Source organism: Gopherus flavomarginatus, chromosome 4, assembly GCF_025201925.1.
Source record: "Gopherus flavomarginatus isolate rGopFla2 chromosome 4, rGopFla2.mat.asm, whole genome shotgun sequence".
Classification (NCBI taxonomy): domain Eukaryota; kingdom Metazoa; phylum Chordata; order Testudines; family Testudinidae; genus Gopherus; species Gopherus flavomarginatus.
The window spans coordinates 61,272,822-61,300,707 of NC_066620.1; the positions used below are offsets into that span (position 1 = coordinate 61,272,822).

At 44.9% G+C, this 27,886-nt stretch overlaps 2 protein-coding genes and 1 long non-coding RNA gene across 4 annotated transcripts in view; 2 read left to right on the forward strand and 1 right to left on the reverse strand.

Moving 5' to 3' along the window:
* The window catches only part of RBKS (ribokinase), a 108,664-nt gene extending 106,454 nt beyond the window's left edge, over positions 1-2,210 (forward strand). The window contains exon 8 of the mRNA XM_050948629.1: positions 662-2,210. Within this exon, the coding sequence (XP_050804586.1) occupies positions 662-835 (174 nt within the window). The 3' untranslated portion in view covers positions 836-2,210. The remainder of the gene's footprint in view (positions 1-661) is intronic.
* MRPL33 (mitochondrial ribosomal protein L33) lies at positions 2,042-11,710 on the reverse strand. Of its 2 annotated transcripts, none has more exons than XM_050948667.1 (4): positions 11,617-11,710; positions 10,942-10,963; positions 4,873-4,979; positions 2,042-2,451 (listed from the first exon to the last, which is right to left on the reverse strand). In XM_050948667.1, exons 1-4 carry the CDS (start codon positions 11,636-11,638, stop codon positions 2,402-2,404), a joined length of 201 nt encoding a protein of 66 aa, XP_050804624.1. In that variant the 5' UTR covers positions 11,639-11,710; the 3' UTR covers positions 2,042-2,401. The 2 variants fall into 2 exon arrangements, with proteins under 2 accessions (XP_050804624.1, XP_050804623.1); XM_050948666.1 differs by lacking the exon at positions 11,617-11,710 and adding an exon at positions 11,123-11,394.
* Positions 11,700-18,432, forward strand: LOC127048769 (uncharacterized). Its single transcript, XR_007773766.1, has 2 exons — positions 11,700-11,802; positions 18,161-18,432. It is a non-coding gene; the product is annotated as an uncharacterized LOC127048769 (long non-coding RNA).
* Positions 18,433-27,886: the final 9,454 nt, after the last annotated feature.

Consider the following 27,886-nt stretch of genomic DNA (forward strand, 5'->3'; position numbering starts at 1 on the left):
CGAGTCCCTTCCATTCCAGACTGAGTTCTGGGTCACGACCCACAGTTTGAACAACTTTACCCTAGGGATTAAAGCAACTGAAGCAATTTATGCAGCGTATGGAGCTTCAGTTATGGGTATTTCACAGTTAAAGACAGCTGGTTGCTGCATCATTCTGCAAGTAGGAATTTACAAGCCACACAGCTTAATTTCTTCACGTTCTCCCCACTCTCCCCCCGCCCGCCCACTTTTATAGAAAAACAGAAGTTAAATAAAGAGGGGACAATGGCATTCGTGCAACATTCAGGTTGAGAAATCAAAATCAGACACTCCAATGACAGGAAATTTCAAAAGCAAAAGTTGCTGCCAGCCTGGTAACTCAACCTCATTGCACTGGTGTGTGTTTATAGTCCTGTTTTCTCTTCTAATATGTAAGCTGCGATATATTGTGTGCCCTAATGTGTCGGAGGGATGGGGGAAAGAGTTAATGTTGTGGCAGCAACCTTGTGTTTTGGAATTTAATAGAAATTAGAAATGGAGAAAAAGACAAATCCAGTTCAGCTCCTGGCCTTGCAGGATTTCCTGTTGCATTAAAAGGCAACCTTTGCATTTATGGTAAATGCAGCTGAACTGTGTTCTTGTGCAGGAATCTGCCTAACTTTGTGTGTTTCTTTCATCTTAGGGGGCTGGCGATAGTTTTGTGGGCGCACTGGCTTTCTTCATGGCTTGCTATCCCAATCTATCCATGGAAGAAGTGATCACGAAGTCAAACTTCATCGCATCAGTGAGCGTCCAGGCATCAGGGACGCAGTCTTCCTATCCCTACAGGAAGGACCTGCCCCAGGATCTTTTCTAACTTGTGGTATCAGACATCTGCATGTGCTGACTGTACAATATCCCAGGGAAGGGAGTTCTGATTGTGCAAAGGCAAACTTTTTTTTCCCCCAAGAGATTCCAGGTACTTAGAGAGCAGGGAAGTCTTTACTCCCTTCTCAATCATTGATTCCCTGCTAGACTCTGGTCTATAGTAGAGCAATTGGGTTGCACTCTTTCATTCCAGCGAAATACTGTGGATCTGTCCCTTGCCCTACACACTGTGCAGGACAAACATTACTCTAATGGCAAAACTTAGTAGTCAATGTGTTCAACATTTCACTCCGCAACTTCATGTCTATAAACTAAAGAGACATTCCACAATATGGGTAGGGATAACTGAGCTCTGAAATTCAGTGGCCTCCACAGACTTTGCTGTGCTCTCCACTAATTAAGACTCTCCTTGATTTTGATCAAGTTTCACATCTGCCAACCAGGGATATCACTAGTGAAATGTGAATTATAGTTAGCTTTGAGTTTTCAACCAAATTCCTATTGTCCTCACTCTCTGCGGCAAGTGCCTTAGCCCAAAGTGAGACTCATCAACTGTCTGGAGACCACACATACCAGCATGCGAAGTTCCAGCTCATCCACAGTCCACTCCGCTCACACTGAAGCACTGCATACTGGGTCCTGCACCATCTGCTGGTTGTGTTTCTCTATTGCATGATGGCTGCCGTAGGCTCCGTACTGTGTCCATTAAGTGAGGGTTTCTGGTTCTGGGCAAGCTGCTGATAAAGCCCTCAGGTGAGTTAGATGTACATATCAGTTCATTAGCTGTTTAGTGTTCCAGGGAAACACATGCCAAGATGCCTAGTCAGTCTTATTTGGCCAGAAACACAAATAAACTTATTATTTAAAGAACAAAATCATCAGCCACAATGCACTAGTCAAAAAGCTGACTCAGACATCTACCGTGTGCCTATTCAGGCAAAAATTCAGATGTGAAAAATAAGTCCTACATAAATGGGCTTGATAAAAAGCTCTACTTTGTATGGGTCAAATCCTGATCTCACAGGAGTTTTGCCATTGGCTTCAAAGGCAGCAGCTTTTAGCTCTACAGGTCACTTAACTACTTGTATTTCTTCTTCCCACCTCTACTGTACGCTCTGAAACACTGGGGGTCCTACGGTTTCATCTGTGGATTGTGGTTTAGAATGCCTCTAGCAACCCTTCCACTGAAGTTCCCTTGCAGAAAATGTTAATTTTTTATTGCCATGTTAAACAATAGTCAGTTTCTTTGACAATTACAGCCAGTTTCACAATGGAAAACACAGACAATGGGATCTGCTATTTTAATTTTTTTTATTGAGGACTGTAAAAATAACTCAAAGGATAAATAAATGTTGATGCGATGATCTATGTCCAGACACTAAGACTTTTCTCTCTCTACATTGTTCTTATTCACAATGGCCTTCAAATCACAGGAGGCATTGTTCGAGTCTATTTCCTCTCTTTTTAGCACATGCTGCAGGATTTCAGAAGCAGCATTCCCCCTCCCCCCCGAGTCCAAATGACATATAAAACAAGTCCATTTACAAGGCGTTGTTCAGATGGAACGTATTTTTCTCTTCTCTGTGAAGAGAACACGTTGGTTCACTGTGGAGAGAAAGCAACTTGGTAGAAAAGTTCAAGTGTTAGGATTTACAAGAAAAAAAAATCCACACACCCACCTCCTGCTGGCCTCAATGCTTAAACAAATACTGACTGAATGATTACTGGTTCAGTGCCACTGTTGGCCAACTTGCTTTTAAAAGGACTTTTAGCACTGCATTCATTTTACAACTTGTAACTTTTAGTATACAGGTGTCTATTTCACCCCATGAAGGACAAACATTAGGATTTAAGTGACTGTGAAAATGGAACCTTTTCACTCAACAGCTGCTCCCCATGTCTATTTGGAGTCAGTCTGCTCTGCATAGGGACAAAGAAAGGTTTTTACGGCTTTTCTATTTGTCTTAGCGCTGCCGAGTCCAGACAGCTATGGGAGAGTAAACTGAATTCTAATCTGCCTCGCATATCATCAACAGAATCCTCTTTAAGGACCAACGGTAGAATCTTTATTACAAGTGATGAGTGAACTACAAACTGAGCTGGACTGTACGTTCTCAACCTGAAGCTAGGAAAATCATTTTACTTCTAAACTGCGCACATGTGATATGGAAGTTACTATGAGAGAATGAGCATGGCAAACTACAATGCCGTTTGTGCAATCACCTTTCAGTTTAACATGAATTTTAGTCACTTAACACTGAGAACTATGTAGGGGAAACACTGAACACCACAGAGATAGTGGGCCATAAAGATGCCTGGCTTAACAAAAGGAGAGGATTTGCCAGATTGGAAAACAAAATCCTTTGAGTTCAGTCCTTGAGGGGGCCCATTTAAGGATTTGGGGATTGTTCTTGCTTTGAGCAGGGGGTTGGACTAGATGATCTCCTGAGGTCCCTTCCAACCCTAATAATCTATGATTGAAGTCATTTCTCCAACATATCACAGCCTAGTTGTGACTGAAGCCTTTACATTATGCACTGCAACAATCTGGGACTTTCTATGTCTATCTAAAGTTCCCTATATGCAGGTCCCATTGTTTATGAAATTCACTTCACTGTTTTTTGTGTAAGTGCATACAGACAGAAAGTACATCTAATGTTGTATCTGACATCCATGGATGGCCAGACTCACGTTTACCTGCCTTTCACACGTGCCTCCGTGTCTCACTTTCCCGCTGGTATAGGCTATAGGAATTTAACCCCTCCACCAAATGTGAACCCCAGGCCATTCCAAGCTACTTCCCATTTCTATTCTATGGGTTGCATCAGGTTATTCTGCCACCAAACTCCTGCTAGGCTGGGAGTGCTGCTCTGTAGCACATTGCACACAAACTGGATAGTGTGTATAGTGGTGGGGGGGGGGGGTTTGTGGAATGTTCTGAAGCAATGAAGTTAATATGAAATTAAGACACTTGTTTTCCAACCCAGGAAATGAATCCCACCACTGCTTGATCTAAGGCTTTCCCTTGCACATGAAATTCAGTTTCTGCCAACACGAATAGTTTTAGAAGATTTTGATTAAATCAGCTTGTATCTCCAGGAGCCTCTCTCCACAGGCATCAGACTCCTGCATTCTTAAGTCAACAGAGAACATCAGTGTTAATCTTCCACCAAGACTGCACTGAAGATAATATCCCATATGACTATCAGCCAAATGGTTATATTACATACTCAGAGCAACATGATTTTTTAAATTATGCCCTAGTTAACTATCAGATTATCAGGTGTTTTGCAGGAGGTAGCTGGGATCTGTACTGACTTAACTCTCCTAGGCTATTTTAAGAGGTAAAGCAGGTTAGCATGTCCCCAGCTCAGCCTTTAATATGTTAGTTACAAACTGGTGCCTTCCCAAGAAACTCAGACTCTAAGTAACCTTTTAAAATATTTTTAACTCTTGGCAAATGCTATTGACACCCATGATTTACAATGAATCGGGTTTTAAATGATGGAGAGTGTTGTGAGGGTCAGAGGAACACAGCAGAAGAGTGGAGCAACTTTTCTCCAAACATGTGGGAACCTGCATTTATTTCTATACTAGACATTTTTAAAATAGAAATATTTTAAATAAATTTCATCTTGATGTCGTGATGAGAGTTTACTGCTCTTCTGGTTTAAATGTCCTAACAGAACTCCTCTGCAGCTGCGAAGGTCACTGCTGCTTCTTACGAGACAGCCGTGTCTAGTAAACTGAGCATAGAAGTAGAATGTATGAATTCTAATCTCAGCTCTACCACTGTCTTGCTGGGAGGACTTGGGCAAGTCACTGCCTCATTGGGTCAGTGCCACAGTCTGTAAAATGGGATTAATATTACCTCCTCCCACACTGGGACATTTTAAGGAATAGTACAGTGGTTTGAGCATGTGAAATGCTAAGTATTACTCTGCTTATACTCGATACATTCTGTTACATTCAACTGAAGAGAAAGTATGCCTGTTCCAGACAGCATCTAATGTCTTAAGTTCTTACCAATGGGATCATATTTTAGCAGGACCAATTTCTCCTGTAGTCGGGCTCTCTTGATGTTGTAACAGTAGCCCGTCCCTGCTGCACTCACCATCCTCACAAGGATGTACCTGAAATGACAAGAGACATCATTATGGCCAAAGGCAGATGCATATAGTGGTAGTCAGTGTCTCCATTGCAGAAATTCCCCTTTGACGTGTGCAGTTAAGTGAACTGAAACATTTAATGTCACCACTTGTGCCTATAAGGGACAGTTAAATACTAAATTTAGCTGTTATATGGGTTTGATTGCAAGAGGTGATGAGCAACTGCAACTTCAACAGATGTTGCCAATGTGCAGCTAAGCAATGCTGATGCACAAGTGCTGTAGGTCAGGAGATGAAGTTCTAGGAGCAGACCCTGGTCTCTTTCCCCAGGCCAGCAGGAACATCATACAGGACAAGTATAAGAGAGGCAGTGAAAGCAACTTGAAACATTCACACTAAAGCTGTTCGGAAATCTTTTGTCTGAACAGTTCTCTCTTGGAAAAAAGGTGTTTCAACACAACCGCTCCCCCCTCCCAGAAAATTTCATTTTGAATTTTTTTTAAAAATTTCATTTCAAAACTAATTTTTCATTTTGAAATTTAGTTTTTTTTTCTCCACCTATAAGTTTTATGTTATTTCATGATGTCTATAGCATTAGTGCATAAGACAACATGTCATATCCTGCCATGCCGTGTCACGATACACGTTACTTCTGCTGACATGGTCAAAATCAGAACAAAGAAATTTCAAAATATCAAATTTTCCTATGAAACAGAAATTCCAAATTTTTATCAGCTCTAATGAAAACCTCCTACCAGCAAATCCATGAACAGCAAGGAACTCTGCCTGGAAAGGACACTGGGAGGGGCACAGGCAGAAAATCTCTTCATCTGAAAGAGGGGAGAGGTTCAGGGAGCCTAAGAGGAAAAGTGGCATTTGGAGTGAGGGGGAATCTATGGGCCAAGGGTTGGGAGGTTTGAAAACCGCCCCACTAAAATCATGATGCTTTTAGAGTGCAGAGTCCATAGCAGGACTGTACATTTAAACATCAGTCTCAGGTTAATTGCTATCGAATGGAACATAGATCATGGCCAAGAGAAGTAGTTTCCATACTGCAATAAGACAGAAAAGAAAAGATCCACATACATCTGACCTAGTATGGATCCTTTTTAGACAAGAAATGGAGGATGATCATATTTAAAGGCATCCAGGTCATAGCCAATACACTATCTCAGGCCTGGTCTACACTACGCGTTTAAACCGCTTTTAGAAGCGTTACACCGATTTAACGCTGCACCCGTCCACACTACAAGGCCCTTTATATCGATATAAAGGGCTCTTTAAATCTGTTTCTGTACTCCTCCCCGACGAGAGGAGTAGCGCTAAAATTGGTATTACCATATTGGATTAGGGTTAGTGTGGCCACAAATTGACGGTATTGGCCTCCGGGCACTATCCCACAGTGCACCACTGTGACTGCTCTGGACAGCAATCTGAAATCGGATGCAGTGGCCAGCTAAACAGGAAAAGCCCCGCGAAATTTTGATTTTCATTTCCTGTTTGCCCAGCGTGGAGCTCTTATCAGCACGGGTGGCAATGCAGTCCCAAATCCAAAAGAGCTCCAGCATGGACCATATGGGAGATACTGGATCTGATCGCTGTATGGGGAAACAAATCTGTTCTATCAAAGCTCTGTTACAGAAGATGAAATGCCAAAGCGTTTGAAAAAAATCTCCAGGCTGCACAGTGCTGCATGACAAGCGTAACGGGAAGCCAGAGACTCAAATGGACGCTCATGGAGGGAGGGAGGGGGTACTGAGGACTCCAGCTATCCCACAGTCCCCAGCAGTCTCCGAAAAGTATTTGCATTCTTGGCTGAGCTCCCAATGCCTGTAGGTTCAAACACATTGTCCGGCGTGATTCAGGGAATAGCTCGTCAATTTACTCCCTCCCCCACGTGAAAGAAAAGGGAAAGAAATCGTTTCTTGACTTCTTTCAATGTCACCCTTTGTCTACTGAATGCTGCTGGTAGACGCGATGCTGCAGCAGTGAAGAGCAGTATCCACTCCTCTCCCCTGCCCAGTGGCAGACGGTGCAGTAGGACTGGTAGCCGTCCTTGTTATCAACCCGTGAGTGCTCCTGGCTGACTTCAGGTGAGGCTGGCTGGGGGCGCCTGGGTGAAAATGGGAATGATTCTCGGTCATTCCCAGTAGATGGTACAGAACGGCTGGTAACCGTCCTCATCACAGCAACTGGGGGCTGAGCTCCATCAGACTCCTCCCTTTCCTGTGTAAAGAAAAGATTCTGTTCTGCCTGGACTGTCATAGCACCAGGAGGCTGCCTCCCCCTCATTTTATCTCACTAACAAGTCACTGTTTCTTATTCCTGCATTCTTTATAACTTCATGACACAAATGGGGGGGACGCTGCCATGGTAGCCCAGGAAGGTTGGGGGAGGAGGGAAGCAACAGGTGGGGTTGTTGCAAGGGCACCCCCCGTGAATGGCATGTAGCTCATCATTTCTGCGGGATCTGACACGGAGCAGCTGTGCTCTCTGATACACTGGTTCTCTAGTACACTTGCCCCATATTCTAGGCAGGACTGACTCTATTTTTAGAAACCATAAAGAGGGATTGACTCGGGGAGTCATTCCCAGTTTTGCCTTTGCGCCCCCGGCCGATCTCAGCCAGGGGCACCCATGATAGTAGCAGACAGCACAGAAGGACAGATAACCGTCATCTCATTGCCAATTTACACCAGCAGCAGACGGTACAGAACGACTGATAACCGTCTCTGCTATCACACAAAAGCAAATGAATGCTGCTGTGTAGCGCTGGAGTATCGCCTCTGTTCGTGGCATCCAGTACACATACGGTGACTGTAAAAAAAACAAGCTGAACGGGCTCCATGGTTGCCGTGCTATTGCGTCTGCCAAGGCAATCCAGGGAAAAAGGGCGCAAAATGATTGTCTGCCATTGCTTTCCCGGAGGAAGGAATGACTGACGACATTTACCCAGAACCACCCGCGACAATGATTTTTGCCCCATCAGCCACTGGGCTCTCAACCCAGAATTCTAAGGGGCGGGGGATACTGCGGGAACTATGGGATAGCTACGGAATAGCTACCCACAGTGCAACGCTCCGGAAATCGATGCTAGCCTCAGACCATGGACGCATGCCGCTGAATTAATGTGCTTAGTGTGGCCGCGTGCACTCGACTTTATACAATCTGTTTTACAAAACCGGTTTTGTAAAATCAGAATAATCCCGTAGTGTAGACGTACCCTCAGAACACAGAGCCCAACTGTCTCCTCCACTTGCACTAGCATTATACAGATGGAGTGAGGGGCATACAAAAAGGGAAAGCAGAGCTCCTCAGCATGGTATGCCACAGAAATAGGTCAAGAGGCGGCAAGATTGGTGGGATGGTAACTCTCCACAGCACCATGCCCTCTCAAACCCCCAGATGATGCTAACTCAGTGGGAGTTGGGGCAGCAGCCATGTATTGTAGAGAGGAGAAGAGGAGAAATTGGAGTATCATGTGAAGGCAACTGAGCCTCCCTGCAAATCCATAAGTACTGCCAGCTTTCTGGTACTCCCCAGGATCTCAGGGCATCTGGAAATTAGGGAAGGAGGGTCAAGCTCCTTGACCATTTCTTTAGTGCGGATCTCTCCTTTTCCATTGCAATGAAATGATTTGAAGGAAGCACTGCAGGTAGAAACCACATTCAATTTTCTGGCTTACAGACAATATGATCCCTTGAAATTAAACAGAGAAAACCGTATTTGCTCACTATGCAATGTCACTCCCAACAGCATATACAGTACATATGGGTTTGCCTGGTCTGATTTAAAGTCTAGTTTTACATGAAGGGTTTTTGGTTTCCTCTCAATCCCTCTCTCCCCCGCCCATGAAGGGTAACCACTAGACTTCCCTGAGCTAAAAGACCCAGCGAATGTCCCAGTTTTCTGTTATCTCCTGTACACCCACTACAGGTGTCAGGCACAGCACCTGTAGCCACATAGAGGACTCCTTCCCCATACCTCTCCCACTTCCTCAAATGCCGTCTGGTCAGTTTCCTCTTTCTAGCCCAGTGACATCAGTACAACCAGAGTCTGAAACTCCTATTTGGTACATGTCTGAGGGCAGGTTCTTTTTGAGTAAGACACTTAGTTATGAAAATTTCCAACTTAATTGGGTAACCCAAGCCAGATGGTCTAGTGAGGTGTAGACAGAACAAGAAGGGAGAAAATCTAGAGAAGAGACTGAAGAAGGAAAAGCAAAGGGGCCAGAGGAGGACCAGTAAAATGATGAAGAAAGAAGGGAAGAGAACACAAAACCAAAAAGAGAAGAACTTGGTTTTGAAAATAAATTTCATTTCTTAATGAAGAAGGAACAACACAAAGACAGAATAAAAAGGGGAGGCATACAAGAAAAAAAGCCACAGAATGCTTTTAGGTTAGTGAAATTAATTGTATTTATATCTCCTCCTTGAGAAAACTTCACCCTCCTCTGTTCATTGGTGGGAGGGGATGATGGCAGAACATAATTACTATTAAGGCTGGTGTCAAACTGAGACTCCTTCTATTGGGCACGTACTTTAAAACTGCACTTTGAATGTCAGGCCCTGACAATTCCACAGAAACACCATGAGAGGAGAGACACTTCAAACCCAGCGGGTGCTTGGCATCAGCTTCATTTGGGGATGATTTTTAAATCTTCAACAAGAAGCATGCCAGGAGGTCCTCTTTCCAGAGCTTTGCAGCACAAACTATTATAGATCCATGCAGGAATGCACCTTCTGAGAACCAGGGGAAACGGCAGGGATGTTTTAATGACAGTTCTTCAACAATGACAGAGCTTCTCTATCACTTTAGCCTCTTAGACGTGTCTGAATACTTTACAAATACAAATTTTGGCCATAATTGTTCACCCTTCATATATATATTTTTATTCGGTCTTGTTTCCTCACTTTTGGGGGAGCAAAGGCAAATTTTTCTGAGTCCATTATTTCCTTCCCAGCCCCAAATTGTGCCAATCTTCCTTTTAGCCCATTGGATCCAGATCTATCTTCCCCCACAGCCCATTAACACCATTCTTGAGCAGGGTTAAAGAGAGGGGCCAGGTGCTTAGAACTCTGTCTCTGCTACACTCCCAATCCAGAGGGAGAATGTGTTAGAACTTTGTCTGCTATAACAGTTATTTTATTAACTGAAAATGATGGCATCCACCTTGAAACTTGTTCAGCAAAGCAGACAAGCAACTGTTTTATGATCATTATACACAACAGCTATAGAAGTTCAGGGAACCACTCTATACTTTACTAGGAAGGTAATGCTGATAAAAATACCACATGCATTAGCCTGACCCCACAGAGATCAAAACTGACCACATATGCATCCAGATTGCCCCCTCTTGATGAATGAGGCAAGTATGTGACTATGAGGATCCCTCAGAGAGTTTCTCTCTAATTGTACTGTTCAGGGAAGAGAGTTGCCATGGAGTCGTCGTTGGACTCAACCCTCTCAGGTCACCCAGGGGAAATGGACCATGCGCATGGAGGCCCTGTGCTTCTGCACTGTCTCACCCAGTTTTCTGGAGCTCCACTGCCAGAGATCCCTCTGCTACAGCTGCCTTCAGAAACTCCATTAAAATTAGATCCCCACCACAGAGACGATCCTACAGGAAAAGCAGCACAGCCCCCGTGTTCTAGAACGTACACAAATAATTCTTCCAGGACTAGTTCACTGATGTGCACCTTGCCAGATCCTGCCTCCACCCAAAAAGGGTCATCCACTCCCCAATGCTATCTCCATGTAGAATCTAACCCTGGGGAATGCCCTTCATGCAGACCTCCCATTCCAGAGAATGGGGGTGAGATATATGTGCAAAGGAGATGCAGTCTGGCTCCTAGGATGAAGAACCACAAATACTTTGTGTACATTCAGAGATTCTGCAAGAAGCCCATATTTGTATGTCACTGTAGGATGCAACCGTGGGAAGCAGATTGCTTGCAATAGCTCAAACCAGTAAAACGTCACTTACTTGGATTTGGCTTTTTTGGCCACTGTTTTTGAAGCACAATGATGAGGGGAAGAGAAAGAAAGAAAGTTATGTTACCATCTCGTTTTCTTTTAACTATTAACGTATACAAATTATTACAGCTTTGCACAAAAGTTGCCCTCCTGGCAAAGACAATCACAGTTGTAAAGGAGATTCCTCTTGCCTTGTATAGGCAGGCTATGCCAAACATCCAGCTTTATTTCCCCCATCATATCACCTCATCCTGCGGGTTTTAGTTTGTCAGGGTCGCTGTGGGGAGCGCCCAGGAGCCTGCAGCGATCAGAGCAGGGACCAGCGCAACGCAGCCACCCCCCGCCATGACCCCCCCCTTGGGCCCGACCCAGTGCCCCCTACAGCGGGGGAGGGGGCGGAGAAGAGAGCGGGGACGCTCGCCAGCTCATACGGGTGCAGAGCCTCGCACCACAACGCGTCCTGTCTGACTCGAGGGGGCCACGTGGTGCCGGGGCGCGCTGCCCGCCGGGAGATGTAGTCCCAGGTGGCGCCGCAGTGCCCGCCGGGAGATGTAGTGCCGGTGGGGGAGGAGCCGCGGCCCGGGCTGGGCCCTACTGCGTCCCTGACACCGTTAGGCCCCAGTCTCCTCCCCCACCGCCCAAGCTAAGAGCAGCGGCGCGGAGCCGGACCCCCTTCCCCACTCACAGGCAGCCACCGTCAGGAACATGGCGCCGACTCCGCCGCGAGACCCCGCTACCCCTCCGGCCAGCTCCAGGGACACACAGCGCCGCCGCAACCGCTTCCGGGGCACGCGAGAGCGGCCGGGCGGACAGGGAGGGCGGGGCTGGGGACGATAAAGCCCCGCCCTGTGAGCGGACGCGGTCGCTTCCTGTAAGTTCCCGCTCGGCCCCCAGTGCGCCCAGGCCTTTACAGCGTGTTAGTTATCTGGGGGTTGGGCCTGGGCGCTGCTGTGCTAGGTGCTGTACAGACACAAGGACGGCGCTTGCCATGGGGCGGGGGGAGTCAGTGTCTGGCTTGGGGGAAGAGAGCAGCAGGGCAATGCCTTGGGAGGCCTGGCAATAGCTGCGCTTTCTGGAGAAGCAGTGCACGAGAGGGCGGGAATTCATTTTTTGTATAATATTAATAGGTTTTTTAAGGCCAGGAGGGCACGTTCTGATAATTGAGGCTCATCTGTATAACAGAGAAGCTGGCTCGCTAACTCCTGTATCGAGTCCAGGGGTAGGCAACCTATGGCCCATGGGACAGATCTGGCCCTTTGGTTAATTTCCTGTGGCCCACAGCACTCCCCTGGGCTGGAGCTGTGAGAGCTAGCTTGCCCTGATGTGTGGGAAGCCTTGAGCCTCTGTGCCCATCTGCAGGGCTGGAACCATGGATGCTTGTTGCTCTCCCCCCTGCTGTGGGGGGAAGCATCAAGCCTCCCTTCCTGGCAGGTGAGTGGCCCATGAGTGATTTTTTTTTTTTCTGTCCATCAATGGCCCGTGACAGAAAAAAGGTTCCCCACCCCTGATCTAGCCCATCACTGAAATAAGACCTGGGAGTGCCACACCTGCTGAGCTGGGATAGTCCATGTGTTCTGTCCACTATGCTTACTCATACTTGCTTCAGCCACCATTCACAAATTGCTGTTGATTCCCATACAGGGCTGCCAAACCTCACAATACTTGGTGTTTTTTTATAGGCTGCAGCTTCTGGAATCCTGTGACTACGTGAGAAGCTCAGCTTTCATTTAAAAAAATAGAAGCAACTTCTGGTTCTCATGGTAGTGGTGAAAAGCTTAAAAATGCAACACCCTCCCCCTAAACCTCAAAAAATAAATAAAAAGAACCCAGAGTTTTTGCTTTGTCTTAATCTCACAATGTTTAAGTCAATCTTGTGATTTTTGAGGCCTAACTCATCATTTTTGAATGCTTGTGTTTAGCAATACTGCCTTAAACATAGACCCTTTTGACTGATGTCATAACAAATCCCTTGTGTCCAAAAAGGACAGTATAGTACATTATGCTGTATTATACAAGCTTTACTAAAAATGCTATGCAGAATTAAATTGGGATTTTCAAAGGAGCCAAAGGGCATTAATTACAATTCAATGGGAGTTGGGTGCTAGAGCCCTTTAGGCCCCTTTGAAGATCCCAGCCTAGATCATAACTGACTTAATAGTAGCTGCAGAGTGAAATTAACAGGCATAGGCAAGGGAGATGTGGAATACTTTCAGAGGAGATTTGAAATGAGATGGAGTTAATGAGATGGAGGTGCACAGAATGGCTGGTTCTGAAGAGTTCCATAGGCTGGGCTCACTACATTTGTGCCAGTTGAAGACACAACAGACCCAAAGGGGAGATTAATTATTGCACTTCAGTTTTTTTAAATGACTTGCACAATAAATACAAGCAAGGATATGAAAACATATGAACATTTCTGTATAATTGAGGAACGTTATGACTCAAGGGACTAATAACAGAGAAGTGGCACTAGGCTGCTAGTCTGAATGTATCTCAGGTCTCTAGTGACTAACAGCTGTTATTGCGAGATGACAGTCTGGGAGCCTGTGTGATCTGATTCACAGTGATCTCAGGCATTGTAACTCACTGGTCAGCGGGTGTATCATGTCCTTTATCCACAGGGATATGGGGCTGTTACAGAACCTAGCTCCTTAGCTCAAGCTATACAGACTCATGCTTTCAACTCTGGAGGTCTGCAGTGTCAGTCCCCACATAAATGGGGATTCAGTCCTAATTCAAACTGCTGTGGGAGTCAGGACTCAGATATCAGAGGGGTAGCCGTGTTAGTCTGGATCTGTAAAAGCAGCAAAGAATCCTCTGGCACCTTATAGACTAACAGACGTTTTGGAGCATGAGCTTTCGTAGGTGAATACCCACTTCTTCAGATGCATGTGGTGGAAATTTCCAGGGGCAGGTATATATATGCTAGCAAGCAAGCTAGAGATAACGAGGTCAGTTCAATCAGGGAGGATGAGCCCTGTTCTAGCAGTTGAGGTGTGAAAACCAAGAGAGGAGAAACTGGTTCTGTAGTTGGCAAGCCATGAATGGCAAGCCTCTCTTGGTTTTCACACCTCAACTGCTAGAACAGGGCCTCATCCTCCCTGATTGAACTGACCTCGTTATCTCTAGCTTGCTTGCTAGCATATATATACCTGCCCCTGGAAATTTCCACCACATGCATCTGAAGAAGTGGGTATTCACCCACGAAAGCTCATGCTCCAGGACTCAGATATGTGGAACAAGCTCCCTTGTCAAGACACTGGCCAGTGCATGCTACGTGCATCCTCTAGACAAAAGAAGCCCTCAGCAGTTTGAATCCAAGACAAACTCCAACTTACACGACAGCTGCCATTGTGGCTGACACAAGGGATTGAACTGGGGGCCTGTGTCCAAGTCCCTACAGCTGAAGCTAAAGAGCTGAGAGTTGTAATAGGCCCATTTCCTCTGTTGATCAGGCATATAAGGGGACATGTAACACTCAGTGGGTTACCCCATCATCACAATGGTCAGTGCTTTGTGTACTGCCTGGTTGTTTAGTATTCTGATATGTTATAGGATTGCCTTTTCTTGAGTATTTTTCAGAGTGGCCTAGGGAGTTCAGATAGGCACTTCATGTTATTTTAAAATGTATAAATAAAAGGTACCTTTGCTGGCTGTTGATCAATAAATTAAGGAGTGAATTATGTGTGGAAATTGATCTTCTCTCTGGCCTGTAAAGACATCAAGGTCAGGGTTAAGGTGATTTGAGATGCCTTTAATAACCTCAGCTCCATTTAAGGTGCAGTGTAAAGGTGCTTTTGTTACCTGCATCCTCTAAAACACTAGCTTTGTAATATCAGTATATCCCAGTAACAGGGACTCTTATCAGCTGACTGAATAGACTTGTTGTTTCCTGTGAGGTGCTGAGCTCACTCAACCCCCTCAGTGCTCAGCACTTCACAGGAGTAGGTGCTGATTGCCCATGTCTAAGTCTGTGGCTCCAAGCCTTGCAAACCCCATCACCTTGCCATGTTCTATATCTGACTAAAAGAATTTCTTCTTCTAGCTTGGGCACCCCATTCAATTGCTAGAATTCTAATGGAAGATACAGGACTAAATTCAGCCTTGTCATAAGCAAATGCAATTCCAGCTGAAGTCAATCGAAGTTGTGCATGATTACAGCAGGGCTGAATTTGCCTGTAGTTGGGCAGGTGGCAAGCTCAGAGTACTGCATGTTATACAAAACAAACGTTTGGATTTTGCCTTGTCCTTTGCATATTCATTGTTCATCTCTTTCATCTACTTGTTGCACGTTGCTATAGACTGAGATTGTGAGCTATCAGGACAGAGACTGTCAGAATCATATGTTTGTACAGAATCTAGCACGGGGGAGCCCAGATCCCTGTTTGAGGCCCCTTGGCCCTACAGCAATATGACTAAGAACAGTTATACAACTATGAACAGTAATGTCAAACAAAAGAACTCGAACGTGTACACGCAGTCACAGCGGGGGATATGTCTGGCTCAAATTATAAATTCCATTTTGTAGTAGGAATGCCATTTTGTGATATGTACTGAAGAACCCACGGCAAGGTTATTATGAGATATTCCAGATACTTAGCATGCCCAGGAAAGCTGCTTGACACTTGATTGTAGGACTATGACTCGGAAGCCATCACAGAGCAATCTAGGACCATCAAGTTGGATTGTCTGTTAACTGCTGGCCCAACCCCATAGAACAATGGATTTTCTACATTGGGGTGCCAGCATGGCCGGTGGTTCTGCTGCTTCTTGGCCTGCTGGCCACATGGCCAAAGGGAGAGAGACTGTATTTAAGAAGGGGGTTCTCTTCTCTGAAAAGTGGGGGTCATCCATTGCCACATGCAAGAAGAGGCTGGAGAGAGATGGAAGGCCGGAGAGACTGCCTAGCCTGAAATACTGACAAGACTCACAGAATGGTTGAGATCTGTCTATCTGAGGGTGCATCTCTGGACTTTTATTATTTTGCAAGGTCTGAAATGCTCTAGTGCATTTAAAGAGTAAAGTGGCTGTGATTAAGAAATTCCTTTGCTAAGTCTATATTCCTTGCTTTCTGGCCCCTTTGTCCCTGAAGAGGTTAAACGAGAAGTCAGAGAGCTCACATCTAGGTAGAACTCTGGGGGAGCATGTGTAAGCAACTAGGGGTGTTGGGAGGTCTGAGGCACTGGTTTTGGGGTGTAGGATGACTAGATGCTATCATGTCCCAAAGAAGAGCATCAGAATAAAGATTTGAGCCTGTGAGTATGTCCTGGAATTTCAGAATTAGAAACAGTAACTAGGCTATACTCAGACTCAGTTGACTTAGGAGCACATGGGACTCAGTGACTCGATCCACTTGCAACAGACTCACAATGTCTACACAGAGGGGCACCTGGTTAAGTTGTAACACAGACAATAGCAATTCCTATGCATGAGCATGAGAGGAAGGATGATCCTGTGCTTAAGGCAGTGGATCACAAATCAGGAGACCTGGATTCTTTTCCTTACTCTGCTTCAGACTTACGTGATCTTAGACACATCCCTGAGCCTCTGTGTGCCTCAGTTTCATTCTCTGTAGAACAGAGACACTATAGATGCTTATGTTACAGAGATGTTATGAAGCTACATCCATTAATACTTGGGAGGTGCTCAGATGTAGTGGTGCTTTGTGCAATAGCAAAGTTTTAAAATAAATAACAAGGGACATTTCAAGTTCTCCTACTCTCCTGGGTGATAAACTGTAAGTCAGGAGGCTATTACACTTTAAAGAATTGACAATGGATCCAGTACTTAATTTCTCTGCTAGTCAGATAAACCGTTAATGTAGGAATTAAAGTCCTTGAGTATTCAGCAATTAACTGTGCAACAAAAATATGTCAGCTTGACACGCTGAAAGCAAGCTAACAAGACTAAGATGGAATGCATAATAACATCCAGTTAATGTGATATTATGTGGCATGAAAACAAATGACTGACAGTAAAAAGACTGGAGTAACATGACATCCTCTCTGGGAAAGCACTGCTATGTGTGTCGGGTGGTACTCTTGATTTCGGTTGACATGTTCCTTGTTTCAATTCAGTTATACCAAATTCTGCTTTTTTTAATGCTACAAATGTTCTGCTCTGTACTCTTAGTACTTCAGAAATACAAATCCATTAATCACGTAATAGTTTGCCTGTGAACATCAGAGTGTGAGAGAGGGAATATTCAGGATGATAAAATGCTACTATTGTTGGATTTCTCATCTTTGATCCCCTTTGCTGCCTCAGTCAAAATAACACAGCTGAAAAGGGATTAGTTTGCCAGCCTCCCAATTTAACTGCCAGGCACAAAAGCAACATAAAAGACAGTTTTAAAATTAAATTGGGAATTAAATATTTGTACAAAGATAGCATCAAACAGAGTTTTTACTGGGTCTTTTAAATATCCTGTCTGCTGGCAAAAAAAAAATTGTTCCAATGACATATTTTCTGCTTTGCAACAAGGGCCATATAAATACTGCATATATAATTATGGATTAGACTAGAATTCAACATTCCTCACCTTCCTTTCTTATAGCCTCTTCTTTAGACAGCTTTCCAGAGACATCAGTGAAAAACATGGGGTTGAAAACTTTCCTGTATGGCAAGATAGTGAGAGCATAACATATCTAGGATGGCAGCTGTCACCAGTAACCTGAGAGAGAGGAAGTGTGCTCTATTGGCTACAGCAAAAGTGAGGGAGTCAGGAACTTGGGTTCTGTTCCCAGCTCTAACATTGATTCACTGTGTGAGCTTGGACAAGTCACTTAATGGCTCTCTGCCTCAGTTTCTCTCCCCGCTTGTGAAACAGAGGTGATAATATTTATTTCGCTGGTGTGCTGTGATGCTAAGTCATTGATCCTGCAGCTGACTGCACAGATAGACCTGAGCACCCAGGCAAAGTAAATTGTTGTATTAAGTGCTATATAAGAACTAGTAGTACAGCCCTGTGGGATCCTTGGAGATGTGCTCTGCAAATACAAAGTTCTCCTTCGATGTTGCCTAGAGAAAACAAGCATGATGAACTGTAGCACCAGCCCAGATAATTTTGGGCCTACTTTAAAAGAAAAGTCACTCATGGCTACAGAGGAGAAGCTGCCAGCCCAATAAATCAGTGTTATTCAGAATGAAGTAACTTTTTTTTTTGTTAGCTAGAGACACAATGAATTGTCTTGTTGTGATCTAACTGATCTTTGCCTTTTGTGTTTCAGCCCATTTTGCTTTCAGGAACTGATTGGATCTTCATTCTTTGCCAAGAGACTGTGGCTTGATTCCTGGCACAATCTAAGAAGGCAAGGGACTCACCTGCTGTATTGGCAGAGGCAACGCTTCACCTGCACATGATGGTTGCGTTGACTCATCATTTGGAAAAAGCACTAGGGAGAGGGTCAGCAGGCTGCATTGTAAATATTGGTTTGGCATTATATTTTATACCTGAGTGACTCAGTTACAATATCTTGCTAAATAAATATTGGAAACAAAAGGTCAGTGTCCTAACCTAAACCCTTGCAAAAGCTCCACCAATCCTATGTGGTTTCCCACAAAAAGAAGCAAACAGCAAACCCAGCCAAATGCTCACAGCTCAGGTGATACGTAATATCATCTCTGGCAGGTCCCCTATGTTCTCCCCTCTTTGTGCTTGTTACAACTAAGCAGGATCCTTCTCAGCGCACACAGACACCATTGTACAAATCGCTGATCCAGATGCTAACTGAGTTTTGGAATTCTTTTTGCATATCTGTATCCAGTATCCCAGCACGGCCAGGCTGGGAGAAGAAGGTGAGAATGAACTCACTATAGCTATTATTAAAACAGGCAAGGCGAATGATAGAGAGAGCCCGCTAAATTGCTAGATCAATTTGAGTTGGGTTGATAGTAACCAAAAGTCATTTTCAGCTGCTGGCTGTTCAATGGCATGTTTGAAAGGAGCTGGTGATCATTCTCCATCTAGTTCTTAAAGATGTTCATGTCACAAAAACTATCTTTGATCTCCTGCTGACAACATCAACAGCAAAGCCAATGACTGAATGGACTTGGGAGACTTTTCCCCTCTCAGCCCTAGAGTGGATCGCTCCAAATCAGGCGTGGGGCACACTGGTGGGTCAGGCTGGGGCAGCCTTACATTTGCACTGCCTATGCTTTGTCTGGTTCTCTGTTTCTCGAGTATGGAATGTCGGTCTCTGGGTCCGTTACCTCTCACTAACAAGGAAGTCACTCAGATTTAAGGAGGGAAAACAAAGGCAGCTATTGCCAGTTTCCTTGCGCAATTTTTAAACACCCATTTCCCAATTTTGATGGCCCAGCAACGAGCATAAGGAACAACATCCTTTCACACTGCCTCCACCTCCTGAAATGTCACAGTAGTGGAACAGCTGTAACTCAAAACACTTTGTAAACAGGTGACTGAAATCCCCTGGGATGCTCGATGGCCTGGGCACGTCTCATTGTGATTATAGTTCCTGCTATACAAACTGGAGTCCCTGTGGCAAGGCTCGTGCCAATTCCTAGGCTGTTGCTGTTCCAGTTGTTATGAGTTTTCATGACAAAAAGATGGCATACATACAGTATCAGTGATACAACACTCAGGTAGTGATCCATTCAAACTATCAGTTCTGCCCTGGAAGGGCTTTCATGTTTTGGGACCTTTCTCTAGTTGAAGTACACCCCTGTGCAGTGGGCCAGCTCAAGACTATACACCACTTAAGTCTTCAAAATAGGGCTTGTGTGGGACATAAGTGGTGAATGTCTTAGACAACTGTCTGTAGATCTATACAACCTGTGAATGGCAGCAGGTTGTTCTCAGCAAGACCCCACCACTGGAACATCCTCCCCTCTTTGGTCGAACAAGTTTGTTGGCCATGTAGGTATAATGAATTGTAGCTGCATATATGTAGACACCAAGTCGTTAGCAGGGAGAAAACCAGAAACCTTCAGCCCCCAAAACACAAGCCCTTCCCATGCTAAAGAAGTGACTCCTTTCACTGTAAGTAGAAGCTGCTGTAGTTGCAGGGACCAGCCAGGGGAAGGAGGTATGATTGCACACACAGAGACATTATATTAAATAGACATATTATAAGGCCTAATCACTTATGTAGGTCTTCTCTAAGTCATGTTTTAGTTCTTTGTTTTGGACAGGAGGTGGTGTATTGTTGTTACTGTTTGTTTTCATTGACATAGGTTTGGATTATTTTTATGTTTTTCAATATTATTTTTTGAAGCACCTGGAGTTTGTCTGTGAGAGGCACTATAAAAATGGAAATGCCAGTCAGAAATCAGAAGAAGAAGAAAGCCAAAGATCTGTTATTTCCGAGGCAGACTTCGGGTAGCAAATGCAAGGTGCTTTTTGATCACAGGTGGAACCAGATGCCTGGCTCTCAAAGGATTCAGGTGTGTCCAGCTTGTGGGGTTTTTGATTCCTTCTTAGGAAGTCATCATTAGTCATCATGGGCTTGTAACACACATTGCTCAGAGCCATGTGGCAATCGTACTGGTGGCAACATTTACTTAATGCAGTTTAAAACCAAGACGTAGGAGGTTTCAGACGAGAACGAAGGGATTCAGAAGTAGCATCTTTAGTATCACGGAAAAGAAAGAGTGCCTCAGAAAGCGTGACAACACCACAAGACCAACCTGTGGACAATGATACTATTAAAATCTATTATCTCAGGGCTGGTGGAGGTAGTGACTAGGGAGTGTGGGGTTGGACTGGCTCAAGGAGTTAGCTTTGGCTCAGAGAGATTTTCTTCCTCTTCCAGATCAGGGGTTCTCAACCTTTTTCTTGCTGAGGCCCACCCCAATATGCTATAAAAACTCCACGGTCCACCTGTGCCACAACAACCATTTTTCTGCATAAAAAAGCAAGGGTCAGCGTTAGTGGGTAGCAAGCATGGCAATTGCCCAGGGCCCCATGCCACAGGGGCCCCCACGAAGCTACGTTGCTCAGGCTTCCCTTCACCCCCGGGCAGCAGGACTCGGGGCCCCAGGCTTCAACCCTGTGGGGCTTTGGCTTTCTGCTCTGGACCCTAGTGAGTCTCACAGCAACCCCGCTTGGCAGACCCTCTGAAACCTGCTCGCAGGCCCTCAGGGGACCCTGGGCCCTGGGTTGAGAACCACTGCTCTAGATTACCAGTTCAGGTCTGACCTATAACATGGTTGATGGTGACTAGATGATGCTGCCATCTGGTGGCTGATTGGTATTGGGAGACTACCGTAAAATGAGTTGGTGTCTTACTTCCCAGTGGGCAAGCAACCACAGCACAGTCAGCAATCTCTGCAGTGAGAATGGAGATTGAGCTGTCCTTTCAGCCTTAGGCTTGGTCCACACTACGCTGTTAAACCGATTTTAACAGCGTTAAATCGATTTAACGCTGCACCCGTCCACACTACACTGCTCTTTATATCGATTTAAAGGGCTCTTTAAATCGATTTCTGTAATCCTACAAAACGAGAGGAGTAACGCTAAAATCGATATTACTATATCGATTTAGGGTTAGTGTGGACGCAAATCGACGTTATTGGCCTCGTTCTTTTACAGTAGCTACTCACAGTGCACCGCTCCAGAAATCGATGCTAGCCTCGGACCACGGACGCACACCACCGAATTAATGTGCTTAGTGTGGACGCGCCACAATCGATTTTATAATATCTGTTTTATAAAAACGGTTTAAGCTAATTCGAATTTATCCTGTAGTGTAGACGTACCCTTAGATCTGGTCCCTCTAGCTTAAGGAAGACAAAGATTGGCAGCTGGGACTACCCAAGCCCAGATAAACAGAGAACATATTAGTAAGTGTGGAAGCTAGAGAAACTGAGAGAAAGACAGTCTGTTTGTAACTAAAGTCTCACTTTTAGTCTACTGAGAAAGGGTGCAAAGATATTTCTTAGTGGCTGTTCTGCGATGCTGCCTTCATGTCAGGAATTGTTACAAAAATGTATTATTTCATTTACAGTTTTGGGAAATGGGACTGCCATAATACACCTGCAATCCTTCCCTCCTACACCCTGGTGCACTCTTTAGATAGGGCGTTTTTTCCGTCTAGCTGATTGCAGTCTATCTGCCTTGTCTAATAATCATATGGGTTTGCTGGAGATTTGGAATACTGATGGGCTCTGCAGAGGGCGAAGGGCTGGGGGAGACTAAATACATAGTGTCCTGTGGCTTGATGGCTGCTCGCCCTGAGAACCCTAGAGTGATATGCCTCCAGGTGTGCTTCACTGCAAGTATTTAATGCATCGTCACTCCTTTCTCTATGCATTTCTGACTCTGAAGCCAGGTGGCCTTTTCCACCTGACAGGATAACAGAAAAACAAAGCAAAGCAGCGCAGTGTTCCCTTTTTTTCTGGCTGCTTAGCCCATCTTTCAGCTGGCTACAGAGAGTAATATTAAAAAAAAAATTCGAAGAAGCAAGTGTTTGGGACAAAGAGGTGAAGCAAGTGTGAATGTAACAATCTGTTGGAAGCTGCAGACTCTTGCATAAGAGTCTGCCTTGGGTTGGTTCCCTAAACTAGTTTTTCTCTTCTGCAGAGTCACTGTTGTCCCACTTTACCTAGAAACATGCAAGCCTTTGAAAGCCCTGATGACGCACGCTGAGTACAATATGACCTTTGCATAGTCCCTGCCAAAGATCATCTTTCCTCTTTCTATTGCATAAGCGCTGACCATCTGTCCTTTCCCTGTCACACCCTCGGAAGTGAGGGACGGGATTACATAATGTCTTGTGGAGCAATGCAGAGCTCGACTCAAAAGAAGGGTGCAAGGTTAGTATGTGCGGTCTGTTATAGTGTTCACTGATCACACAGTGTAAGCTAGAGTTTGGGACCACTAGTCTGGGGATGTGGCTAGAGTTTTTGGGATCCACAAAGCATCCTGGCCTCTGTAGTAAATGGCCTGTATTTTAACCTGGTTGAAAATATTCCCAGCCTGGCAAAACAACAGGCCTTTTCCCTACATCATTAGAGGAATCAAAATCCTTCCCGACTACCCACAAAGCGTAACCAATATGACTCACAATCTTTTCCCCAAAATTCACCTGCACAGAGGCACCAGAGAAGCCTCCCACTTTCCCTTGTTCTTTTCCCTCTAGCAACACAGGCCCAAGCTATGCTAATACAACAAAGCCCCTCCTCCTAGGTATACCAGTAATGTACCCCATCATGCTTTGCTGTGTGTTGCTGATCTACTAGTGGAGTAATCAAACCTACCTAAATCCCTTGGAGGACTCTCAGAACCCAGCCAACCTTCCAGACCACAGGTCAGCCCTAGCCCCTCCTCGCCCTCTATTCTAATGACCTATTTTTTTCTTCCAAGAAAACTATCTCAGCGTAAGTGGTAATGCAAGATCATATCTGCTCTTTGAACTCTCCTTTCGAACCACAGTGTTGGGATAAGATTATTCATTTAGTAGAAAAAATGATGTTCACCACTCAGGACTCTCACTGGTATTGTTGTGTGGTTGAAGAGACTTGAATCAGTTATTATCCTTTCCACTAGGCAATCAGCACTCTTGCTTAGAAACCATACCCACTGAACAGCCCCACAGGCACCAACTTTCAGCTTTCCTTCTTAGTGACACGACTCCAACATCTGATACCTCGATATCACCCTGTACACTTCACTCCGACGAGTGAAGTAGAAGTGCTCATTAGAGAGTAAGTAAGGTTAGTGGATTTGGTATTAAACTGAGATGCTGGAGGCCTAGGTGCCATCCCTGGCTCTGCTACTGACCTGCTGTGTGACCTTAGGCAAATCACTTCTCTGATTCCCCTCCCACCCTTTCCCTGTCTTGTCTATTTACATTGAAACTTTCCAAGGCAGGTATTGTCCCTTACTATGTGTTTGTACAGCATCTAGCACAATGGGGTCATAAGTGGTGGAACTAGGGGTGCTGGGGATGCGGCAGCACCCCCTAGCTTTATGTGGTTTCAGGAGGTCTAGTTTGGTTCAATGGCTCTCAGCACCACCACTGTACAAATTGTAGTAGCGCCCCTGAATGGGGTCCCATTTTTAGCTGGGATCTCTGGGAGCCAGCGTTGTTATGTGCAGCTCCTTTAGCGCAACACTCTAAATCAGGGGTTCTCAGGACAAATTATTTGGTGGTCTCAGAGTACGGCCACTAACTCTTGCTGGTGGCCGCTTTCACACTCTTTCCTAAAACACTTGCTTAGCTTTAGGAAAAACAAAGAAATATGCCCAGATACACATCCATTTACTTATTGCTAGCTAGTAAGTCTGCTGTGAAAATTAATATTAACAAACATACAAATATCACTTTTCACAGCAGACTTACTCAGTCCCGGCAAATCTGGGGACAAACCCTGGATGGGGGGCCGGAGCCTGATGCCCCGCAGCCAGGGGATGAGACCTGGGGATGCAGCCGGAGCCCAGTGCTGGAGCCCAAAGCCCTGGTGGCAAAGTCTGCTGCTCTGCTACCCCAGGCTGAAGCCCAAAGCCTGAGCTCCACTGCCCCTTGGAAGGTGGGGAACTCACTGGCTACCCGCTTCTCCAGCCCCAGAAGTCTCCAGAGAGGGGCAGGGCCCAACCCCTGCTAGTGGCACCAGCAACCACACCAAGGTGGTGCATCCGGGAGCAACAGGTCGGAGGAGGGGCTGCTGCTTTGCCCCCCTCCCTCCCACAGTCCAGGGGCCTGTAGCTGCAAGAAAAACCCCTGGTGGTTGCGGTGGCTGCCTTTGAGAAATGCTGCTCTAAATCAGACCTCCAGTCTATGATACATAGATATTGGGTGAAATGCAGGCAAAGGCATTCACACTTAGACAAGCACTTGAAGTCAACTGTGTCTGGCAACCACTCTGGCTCTATAAAGAGTGGCCCCAGGTCCTCTAGTTATTTATAGTTCAGCATCAGTTTGGACCCAGTTGCTCCTGGGTAGAGATCTCTTTAGCAATAACAAAGATTACATGAAGAGCTTAAAAAAAGAACTCCACCCCTTGAAGGCTAAATTACTTCCACTACATACAACTGCCATAGCTTCCAAGCCTTTCCCTTTAGAGATAGCGTTGAAAAATATAACTCTACAGCTGAAATGATTTTCATGCCCTCTCTAGGCAAATGAACTGTCATGGATCTGTAAGATTCTTCCTAAACAAATAACCAAAATACAAGCTAAATGGATGGAAGATTTAGCCGCTGAGTAGAAACAGCAGCTTGTCAGGAAGCATATAGGAATGTTAGCACCAGTTACACTGACAAACTGCAAACACCAAATGATTGCTTTGTCATAGAATCTGTCTCCGGGTTAGTAGAATGGCTACATATTCACCTGATCCCTTCACCAACTAGCAGTCACCAGCTAAGGAAGGAATTGCCATATACGCGTGATGGCAGCAGCTGCTACTGGTAGAGAATCCTCTATTGTACATAACTCTAGGATCTGCTCCTTATGTTTTGAAATCGATATGTTTCACAGAATGTTATCATCATAATTGAAAAAGAACCTCTTCATGTCAACCAATCTGGCCTGCAGGCAGTCTCATGGTTAGCCCTGTCCTCTGGTACTAGAATGTGTTGCTTGACTCCCCTTTGAGGACATTATACGCAGCGGTTCTTAATGGAAGTACTTTGCTCCCTGTGGCAAAACTATTTTCTGTAACCACTGAGTTACTAAGTGGCTGGGCAGGTTAGTAACAAAGATCAGGACCCATAGCTGGTCTGAACTGTACGTTAGAGATTTTTTTCCTAACAAAAAAGTAGCCTTTTTTCTGAATGAAAAATTTCACTTATGAAATTTGGGGTTTTATTTCAGGGTTTGGGTTTTTTCCTCCGTTTCTTGATCCTCCTGTCCCTTTTCTAGTGGCAAATAGGAGGAAAAATGAAAAGGAAGGAAAGGGGAGAAGGGAGAAATGGTAAGTATTTTTTTATAGCAAGTTTAAAAAAAATCTTTTTTTAAAATTCTATACCAAAATTTCTAGTTTTCAATTTTTCATCCAAAAAATGGAAAATTTCCATGGACATTTTTGAAAAGAACAACCTTTAAAAATCAACAACAGTCTGTGAGAAAAGACTTGCCATGTTCTTTAAGCCGCTTTACTCACGGCACAGCACTGTATTCCATCCAGGAAGCAGCACCTGGTACTCATCTGATCATCTAGTATGGCCCCTTGACAACAGAGCTGGCCCTTCATCTGGACACAAACTGTTACCAAAGTAGATTCCATAAGTGCTTGAAAAGCCCATGGTCTATTGCATGGATGGTGTGAAAACAGGCTTATTATAGGAAATGGTTAAAAGGTCGCCCTCTAGCCACTCTTGGTTCTCTGCAGAGCATTTCCATCTCCTCACTAAATCTCCTATAATTTGACATCATTGGTAGGGTTGAGCTCTTGATCAGTCAGATTCTTCTTGGAAAACTTAAATGATCCCCATTGCAGCATGTTCCCCTAAAATGTCTATGAAGCAGATTCCTGCCCTGATTTTCTCACCACACCATCCTCAAAGCTCCTGATAATTCGCAAGCCATGGACACTGCACGGAAATGCTCGGGAGCTGCAGCATGGAGTGCAACAAAATTTATGATCAGTTAGAAACTTTCTGGTCTATTGATTAGAGGTGTCCAGCTATCAGTGAAAATAAACAGCAGCACCAGCCTGGACAGCGACAGCTCTGAAGGGCAGAAGGGCGTGGTGGGAAGTCCCTAGCCTGTTCTGTACCAGATACACTACAATTCTTACCTACAGTAAATTGGCTCTTCTGATGCCTTTATGTGTCAGTTTCACTCTTCCTTTCAGACGCCACTAGTCTGGGCTATGTATGCACTGCAGAGAATACGGCAGAGTGAGCTTTAGAGCTGCCCCTCCCGAACACCAGAGCTCAGGTGACTTTCAGACTTGGCCACAAACTTCTGTTTCATAAATCAGTGATAATGCTGCTGTGGTTTTTCTGCCCCACATGCACCATTACATTTGCCTTGAGAGCTCTCAGATGTGCTACGCATGCCACTTGTCATCTAGCTTTGTCCACCGGTGTAGCGCTGTTGTGTTGCAACATGGTGATATTATCCTTTCATCATATGGTCATCTTGGTCCTGAAAATATCCAGGGTGTGATCTGAAAGTCTTAAAATGCTTTGCAATATCTCACATGACACTCCTGTGAGACAGGCAGGAATGTGAGCCCCGTCTTGCACACAGGGGGAATTGAGGTAGAGAGATGAAGTGTTGTGCCCAAGGCCAAAGATGGCATGAGTGTCAGAGGCAGGATTAGAAATCAGGGGTTCCTGGTCCCAGCCCTGGGCTCATACCATTTAATTGCAACTTTTTAATAAAGCCTGAAGATTAGAAGCAGGGCAAACCACTGAGGGGAAGGCATGCTTCCAGGCAGATTCAGCCAGGTGCAATTTATCTCGTAGTCTTTCCAAGCAAATATATTAGTTACCAATTTTTCCCTTGTTTCGTCATTCAACAAGCTGCTGAAATGTAAAGGTCAAATAATAAAAAAGAAATGAAATACATGAAGACCATTTCACAGACTCAAATTTCACTCAGGAAATGAGTAGCAATCAGCAATGTAAATCCCAGCTGGGTGTTGTGTGTAATCCACATAATCCTGTTGCAATTTAAGGTTAATAGAATAAATGGATTAGCTGACTGCAGCAGCCAGTCACCCGTCTTTGCTTCCTAAATATCAATGAAGGGGTCTTGGTTCCAGAGAGGAGCCTGTGACTCACTAATTGATTGGCAGGAATTAGGGAGGAACGAGTGAATCAGTGTGGAAAAAATAAGGATTGCCTCTAAACTTGATTCAATGTTTAAATCTCAAATGGAACAGACCCCAGAAAAGTTTCCTGAGTCAAAACGTGTATTTCTTTCTTTCTTTCTTTTGTGGGCAGGGAGGTTTCCATTGCCCCCCACACCACCACGCCTGTGTACCTCCTACTGGAAAAGGTGACCCACAGTCTCAGTCATGCCGAATGGAACAATACTGAT